At 36.0% G+C, this 8,518-nt stretch overlaps 1 protein-coding gene across 2 annotated transcripts; it reads left to right on the plus strand.

The window, feature by feature from the left end:
* The first annotated feature begins 2,403 nt into the window (after positions 1 to 2,403).
* larp6b (La ribonucleoprotein 6, translational regulator b) lies at positions 2,404 to 8,310 on the plus strand. 2 transcript variants are annotated; one of them, XM_048173358.1, is made up of 4 exons: positions 2,404 to 2,520; positions 2,616 to 2,731; positions 6,046 to 6,259; positions 6,996 to 8,310. In XM_048173358.1, exons 2-4 carry the CDS (start codon positions 2,628 to 2,630, stop codon positions 8,103 to 8,105), a joined length of 1,428 nt encoding a protein of 475 aa, XP_048029315.1. In that variant the 5' UTR covers positions 2,404 to 2,520; positions 2,616 to 2,627; the 3' UTR covers positions 8,106 to 8,310. The 2 variants fall into 2 exon arrangements, with proteins under 2 accessions (XP_048029315.1, XP_048029316.1); XM_048173359.1 differs by having other exon boundaries at positions 2,455 to 2,520; positions 2,627 to 2,731.
* Positions 8,311 to 8,518: the final 208 nt, after the last annotated feature.

An 8,518-nucleotide genomic window follows, 5' to 3' on the forward strand; every position in this document is an offset into this window, starting at 1 on the left:
CAAATAACACATAGCAAATAGTGGAGCTCTGCTGCCATCTACTGGTAAAAGGGATTTTTTTTTTTTTTTACTTTTAAAACTGCATTTTCCAAAAGATGGGCAAAAATCTTGCACTAAACCATGTCAAGTTACCCATGTTATCCTCATGAATGAAAGTTAGAAATGTGGGTCTTTTATAAAGTGAATTTTACATAAAAAGCAGTTTTTGTATAAAAACCTATTCAACAAAATATTTATTTATTTATATACATTTAAAAGATATGATAAATCCTCCAAAAACTGCACAAATATGAAATAAAAACATTAATAAACAGATTAAAATTACATTTGTTTTTTAAAAAACAATTATTTTGTTACATAATTACATTTTGTTGCTCTGGAGACCCCAAAGACCCTTTTTTTTTTTTTTTTTTTTTTTTTTTTTTTAACACTAACATAAAAACAAGATAGCACTCCAATTTTCTTTATTTTTTTAAAGTGTTAACCACTGGACAAAGTTTCATGCCATTTGGACAAAGAGAACATTTTTTTACATTTTAGCAAACCTATAAGGGTTAAATTAATGACACTTTAAAATATATATATAAATATTAATAAGAATTATATCAAAAGTACATTTATACATTCTGTAAAGGTTTATCCAGGAGGGCTTATTATCCCAGTTAGCGGGCCAACTCTTTTAATATTTGACATTTTGTGCTATCCCAGGTGAAAAAAAAAGTACACTTCTATAATATACTTAAAGTGCTCTATTTTTGTGCACTAATTTTGTACTCAATATACTAAAAATTCTTCTTTAGTACTTATTAAGATCATCTTAAGAACATCTAAGTGTACTCAACTGTGCTATTTTGAGACACCATGAATATGAACTAAAATGTGCTTTTAATATACTATCTCTATATTTTAAAAAAAAATATTTAGCTACCACTTGTAGTACACTATGGGTTCAAATGTACTATAAGTGGTAGCTATCTAAATACATTTTTAAAATATAGAGATAGTATATTTTAGTTCATATTTCGTGTCTCAAAATAGCACAGTTGAGTACACTTAGATGTTCTTAAGATGATCTTAAGAAGTACTAAAGAATAATTTTTAGTATATTAAGTACAAAAATAGAGCACTTATATTAAAAATAGAGCACCTATATTAATAATACATTCTGATGCATTGTCTTCCTGCACATGCTAAACTTATATCTAAATATGTTTAAAAGTAGCCTAAATCCACATTGTTCTTTAAGTGGCAGTTTTATTGCAAAATCAGTTAAGTCTTTTTTAAGTCATGTTGATTGCTTGCTAACTTCAAATCCAAGGCTTGTCCTTTTTTTCTCCAGAAAGTGAGAAATCCTACCACACATCATTACTATAGGCTACACAATCTTATGCCTTCACACATGATATCTAGCCTAGCCTATACCCATTTGGAGATCAAGGCCATGGTCACATCTTCAATCAATTATTATTATTTAGGATTTATATATATATATATATATATATATATATATATATATATATATATATATATATATATATATATCCCTAACTGAAGAATCACCCTTACACATTTAATTAGCTTCTTGGATTTACTCTTTTTGCCTTGCAGGTCAAATCATCTCATTCTATCGTTCAGAAAACGTGAAAATATATTTTTTTTTTTCCCGCGGTGTTATTAGTATTTATCAGCCTACATGGCCAATTCCGGTCGCTTACATCTACAAAAGGCAACCGTTACTGTAATTATAATATGGTTGAGCACGCATTATCCTGAGTGTGTTTATTGGCTGTGAATCGTGTTAGATAATTAGCAGGACTTCATCAGATTCCTTCGTCGTGCTCTTTGAAGAATGCCACATAGGCTACGTGAGGAATAACTTGTCTTTTAACAGTTCTAATATACAGGAAGCCAACAGGGGGGTTGGCAGTAGTCCTGCACTACCGTCTCACGGATCCCCCGTGGTACCTATTCATTCGGAATACACTTTGCACTTAATCTTGACACCTCATCCCTCACAGTACACACACATGGTGGGATTGCATGTCTACAGGGTCTGCAAAAGTCCATGGGTCGCAAAGTAACTAACACATCCATTAGTGAGGTCTTGGGAACAGAGTCTGCGTATAATTGAGTAATTAAGAGAGATTAAGTGTTAATAATATAGCTGGGTCTACGAGAAAATTTTTTTTTTTTTTTCAGTACAACTATTTATGCTTACAATCGGCGATACGCGTTCAGTGCGCATGTGCATTATATGTAATATTTAATCTCAAGTAATTTATCACAAAAAAAATGTATTTTAAAAACATTTGAATATTGACAAACGTCTTTAAACCTTTTTTCTTATGAATTTACGCTTCCTAATAATTTAAGATTTGTTACATAACAAGCACGACGTCGCCCAATAGACATCTTTTTTCAATTGTGACGTAGGGACGTTTAAATCAGTATTCTAAAAAGGGATCACCTGTTTTCAGGGGATGTGTGGCGGGAAACGGGGAAGCAGACGGAAGTCGTCAGGTAGGCTGTTTACAACGCAGTTTAACAACTACAGTTTAATTATATGTATTTTTAAACGTTTAATCGAACACAATTCAGCCTTTGTCAATGTACAGTTTGTCAACAGCATGTCCTCACCTGGTTTTACTGACATCTTCCATTGTGAAGACACTCAGCAATCAAAGGGGCTGTTCTCATACACTGATGATGGGCTAAATGATAGTTTGGACGGGTAAGACAATGGTTAGATAATTGAAAAGTTGTAGATTTTAAGTTTTTTTTTCTTTTTTTTTTTTTTCTTTATATTAAAGGATTAGTTCACTTTCAAATGAAAATTAGCCCAAGCTTTATTCACCCTCAAGCCATCCTAGGTGTATATTACTTTATTTTTGATGAACATAGTAAGTGATATTTTAATAAATATCCTGACGCATCAGAGCTTTATAAAGGCAGTGAACAGGAATCACGATTATGAGCAATGTTCCCTCAAATTTTTTTTCTCGCTGAGCAAAACTTTTCTATGTTGAGCGCACATTTTGGCCACCTGAGCAAAAACATCTTTATATCAGACCTGTACAATGAATGTAAACACACACACACAAAAAAAATGGTTTTATCACGCAACTGTAACTTTTAACTTTAATGTGCCATTTTTATTTTATTTGACCCTTGATGTAACTTGGTGATATATTAAATTATGTTTTTTGAAAACAAGCAGTTCAGTCACTAAATTAAGCACATTTTAGGTTACTTGAGATTTTTTCACATTGTTGCGTTAACTTACTGTACCAGCCTTTATCAAGAAATTCTATTAAAAAATAATTTAAAAATCTCCTGCTGGACAGTTCAATTCTTATTTTTTTTTATAATAATAATTTATAATAATAATTTAATTATAATTTCTTACTGTCAATTATAAGCAACAGACAGTGTTAAACCATCAAAATTACATGTTTATTGCTTATGAATTTCCCAGATTTTCCATACCAGAAGGTTTCCAGATTTTTAGTGGGAAGGAGCCCTAAACAATCCCCTTGTGAGATCATTTTTTATTAGGCTTATAATATAATATAATATAATATAATATAATATAATAAAATATAATCTTTAAGTATTTAAACTGATATACAGTATTATATCAGTTTAAATGCTTCAATTTGTTTTAATATATTATAATATGAAAACAAACTGAAGCACTTAAACAGATCTGGGGCGGTATTCACAAAACATCTTAAGGCTAAAAGTAGCTCCTAACTTGCCGATTTAGGAGAAACTCTTAAAAATAATGGGTGTGTCAGTCCTAATTTTAGGAGTCCTAAATTTTTGTTAAGAGTATTTCAGTATTTAAGCATTTAGCGTTAAAACTAGCTCCTAAGTCTGTGAAACGTTAGGAGTAGTCAAGAGGACTCCTAAGTCACTAAGACCAAATCACAGACAGTCCAAATCCACCAAAGACACTGTACACCATTGAGGCAATAGTGATGGAGCCTTGGGTGCTGAACTTTTTCTTCATAAATGCAATACATTTTGATTTATAGATGTAATCTACAATGAGGCGCCAAAAAAAAATCTTTAACAAATAAATATATTGTCTGATTACCTGTGGTTTTCATGAGTTCACACTTACAAATGATTGAATAGAGTTATATAATATATATATATATATATATATATATATATATATATATATATATATATATATATATATATATATATATATATATATAAGCAACATTTTATTTTGACTATGGCAACATTTGTATTTAAAACCTTTATTTTAATATGGAAACATGACACATCATTCTACAATATTTCTATGATTAAATCACTAACTCCTCCCCATCAGCCAATCACTGTGTGTATACTCCATAGCAACGAGGTCAACCCCGCCCTTACTCTTAGCTTAAGACTTCAGTCTATTCCTTAGTAAAAGTTTGTCTCAGCAGCTTTGTGAACAGGTTTTAAGAGAAAACTCTTAGCTAAGAACTTTTACTGCTATTTAGGAGAACTCTTAGTGGTAAGATAAAATGTTTTGTGAATACGGCCCCTGATAGCTAAATATTTTTAAGAAAAGTGAATGTTAACTGTTTTATAGTTATCTAAACATGTATGAAACCCACACCACCACCACCAAACAATAATCTATTTAAACTGAGGTAGCCTATATATAACTCATGTATTTTGAGTTTGCACGCTACACCTGTGGTGGGTGTGTGATTGTAAATGTCTGAGTTTTGTTAGCATTCTGTGCCCATCATCCATTATTTCCGCCACTTTTCATTAAAACATGGTTTTATTTCACTTTTCTTTTCGTTTCGCGTTGCCTCTCGTATTGAGGTGTTTAGACCGCAAACATGACCGTATAGAGAGTATGCATCGACGTCACTTTCCCGCCGGAACGCGCTCCCTCAGCTGGACTGAGTGGCAAAAGAACCTGCTGCATGACTGGATTTAATAGAGGAAACTGCGAAAATGCGAGTAAAACTACTGTAAAAAAAATCCCAGTAAAATTTACGGTAAAAAACCAGCAGCTGTGGTTGCCAGAACTTTACCGTAAAAAATACAGTAGCAATGTAAAAAAAAAAATCTGTTAAATTTATGGTAAAATATCGTATTTCATTAACTGATATAATGTTAATTTACCAACCTAATGAAGTACTAATATGTTTTGTACCTTTATAATACACTGACAGTCACCAAACACAGTGGTGATAAGAGTCACATGATGAATCAAAGTTCATCACAAGCAGCTTTTCCACAAGCTGAGAAGGACAACACTAACATATAGAAGGTGCACACAGTGTCATTCACACACACACTAAACACCATCATGGTAACATGCATGAAATTTTAAAAATGCAATAAACATTAATTTAACAACATTAGATGTAACATAAAACCCTAATGTACATAACTGATTAGAAAAAAAATGAGAAAAACTAAGAAGAAACAGAGTTATTTCAACGAAAATATATCAAATGTGAAGTGTCACGCAGGGAATTGTGGGAATGTCAATTTACAGGTTTTTCACTGTAAATTTTACAATGAATTGTTATTTTTCACTTCCAAAAACTGTTAATTTAACGGTATTTTACCGTAAAATTACATTAAATGTACCGTTAGATCTATTACAGTTATTCACTGTATATAGTACAGAAACTTTCTGTAAACCAATTGACAGTTTTTCACCGCAGCATTTTTACAGTCTTTTACTGTTAAAATCACGGTCATTTTTTACAGTGCACTAAAGGTTGGACTCGAAAGTGTTCCTTACAACTTGTCAAATAAACCTATCTGATAGAAAATTTGTGCATATTCACAAAAGCACGTCTCCGTGTGGACGGGGCCTAAAATATCTCTGATTGTGTTCACCAGAAAGAAGAAAGTCACCTAGGATGACTTGAGGGTGAGTAAAGCTTGGGCTAATTTTCATTTGAAAGTGAACTAATTATTTAAGTGTAAAAACTAATATTCACTGAGGGCAGCTTCCTAAAAATAAAACGTAGGCTAATTCCAAATACATGTATTAAACAACTGTTTTTTCAGGAGTTCAACTGAACTGACTGATGTTTTTGAAGAGGAGTTCTGTGAGGGTGAACTCTGGATTCCTCCAAATGATGATTTGACACAAAAAATTGCTGCCCAGCTCGAGAACTACCTTTCTGATGAAAATCTATCAGATGATTCTTTTCTGCTTAAACATGTCCAGAGAAACAAGATGGGTTATGTTAGTTTGAAGCTACTGACATCTTTCAAAAAGGTGAGATTTAAGGCTGCGTTCACACTTGTAATTTGGTTCATTTGGTCCGGACCAAAAAAACATTTAGTCCTGGTCCGATTAGCGTTCAGATTGGCAATTTTATCACCGAACCTAAAGTCACACAACCTGATTAGTCTGATTTTATGACATATTGCCTATTTTGACATCCAAAACAATGCTGCGTGTCGAGATAAATGCGCTTGTTGTGTGTGCGTCACCTGCATATGATGGTATTTTTGACAGCTGGGAACTCTTGAAGAGCTTATAAAATGTGTAAAGGAGTCAAAACAGCAGCGGGAATCCATCTGTCACACACAACGATCTGCTGCGTGGAGACGCGCATCTGATGCATCTGTCATGGGCAAACTCACGACTATGATGAGAAAAAACGATATGCGTGAGGATTCTGTCCTTTTTAGGGTCTCTTCTTCCTGTTTTTGGTTTGTTTACAGTTCTTTGGTCCGTGTTGCATTCATATTTCATTTGAACCTCACCAGAGTTAGTTTGCAAGCGGACTGAGACCCATCTTTTTCAGCGGGCTCTGTGCGCACTAGGGTTCAGATGGCAGCGTTCACACATGTTCAAATGAACCGCACTAACAGAGCAATCGCACCAGGGTTCGTTTTAATCTAACCAAACATGACAAGTGTGAATGCACCCTAAATTAACCAACATCATCTTGATCTGAGTAGAAGTGTTATCATCAGGAAATGTGCTTTTCATTGTTTTGTCGTAGATTAGAGATCTCACACGAGACTGGCGCACCACACTGGCGGCTGCAAGAACCTCTCCGCTGCTGGAAGTGAATGAGCTTGGTACCAAGGTGCGACGAAGGACTCCAGTACCCGACTGGCTCCTGTGCATTCCCACAAGCAAGCTGCTTCTAGCCTGGAACTTCTTGGATGGCGTTGACCCAGTCAAGGATGAGTTAAATGCGTCACCGGGTGGGGAGCAGCTAGGCATCATGGAAGCCGCAATGCGGGTGTTTTCCCCCTACGGCACCATTTCTTCTCTCCGCATTCTGCGTCCAGGAAAAGAGATCCCTGTAGAGTTGAAACGCTATACTAAGAAACACCTCGAACTGGGGCGCAAAGTGTGTGCTGTGGTGGAGTACGAGTATCTAGAGGGCGCACGCAAAGCCTACGAGGCCCTGAAGGCAGAAGAGCAGCAGCAGGGAGGAAGGGGCATTTGTGTGGTCCTGCTGGGTAGCCGTGGAACCCGTAAGCCAGGATGGAGCCAAAACCTAGTGGAGGAAGAGTGGGAAGAAGGTATTGACAGTGACAGTTTAAAAAAGCCTAACAGAAAAGCCAGGCGGTACATTTATTCTTTGGAGGATTCGGCTGTTTGCAGCTCTTCAGAGTCTGATTTTGCCCCTGCCTCACCCCGGCCCAACCGCCGAGTCTCCCGCCCACAGGCCCTCTACGGCAGTCCTCTCGCCATCCCGCGGATATCGACTTTCCGCTCTGACCCTTACAGGAATCCTCTGTGCAGTCCCGTAGGAAGCCCCCTCCTGCCTCGCAAGCTTTTTCCTTGCAGTCATGTGACCTCTCCTCTGGCCACGCATCCTCTCAGCAGCACGCCCACTGCAGCTGGTACGTCCTCCTTCAGCAGGTACAAGGGCTCGGATGAGCTCTCCCCAGATGACTTGGGGTTCACGAGCAGCCCGTGGGTCCAGAGACGTAAATATGCCGCCCAGGTCATTCAGCCTGAGATGGGTAGCTTGTTGTCACCCAATCAGATTGTGAGGTCTTCGAGTGTCCTGGTTGTGCGCCAGCCTGTCGGCCCTGATGGGACCAAGGGTTTTCACAACTGCATTGGTAGGGGGAAGGTGCTGCTGCCCCACTGACCCTATCAAAGATGCATTATAAAGTCTTTTTTTCATCACTCAGCCTGTATGCGAGAACCGTATTCTGCAGTGCAACAGAAGCACTTTTAATGCAACATAATTACTGACATGTTGATTGCTCCTATTAATGAAATTAGGGGGGGGGGAAATGTAATGTAAAAAAGTATCTAATTAAATATTGAATAAAGATGAATTTGTACTCCAATTTTCCTGAATTTGTTAAAGGGATAGTTCACCCAAAAATGCCCACTGACCTATTTTTGTTGATTAGATCAGTGAACTCGCCATTATGACATCATCTAATGAAATTTTAATGACCAGTTTTAGCTAATTAAAAGCAGTTCGCATTGCTGTATATAGGCCTACAGGAAGTAATTTAAATCCTAATATAAAAGGGTTATAAATGAATTTTC

Source organism: Megalobrama amblycephala, linkage group LG21 (assembly GCF_018812025.1).
Source record: "Megalobrama amblycephala isolate DHTTF-2021 linkage group LG21, ASM1881202v1, whole genome shotgun sequence".
Classification (NCBI taxonomy): domain Eukaryota; kingdom Metazoa; phylum Chordata; class Actinopteri; order Cypriniformes; family Xenocyprididae; genus Megalobrama; species Megalobrama amblycephala.

What these genes read in the sequence shown, in the direction of transcription:
- larp6b (XM_048173358.1), top strand. Translation starts at nt 2,628, where the DNA reads ATGTCCTCACCTGGTTTTACTGACATCTTCCATTGTGAAGACACTCAG. An exon ending in CTAAATGATAGTTTGGACGG is followed by an intron (nt 2,732 to 6,045) that starts GTAAGACAATGG and finishes CTGTTTTTTCAG; the next exon opens with GAGTTCAACTGAACTGACTG. An exon ending in TACTGACATCTTTCAAAAAG is followed by an intron (nt 6,260 to 6,995) that starts GTGAGATTTAAG and finishes GTTTTGTCGTAG; the next exon opens with ATTAGAGATCTCACACGAGA.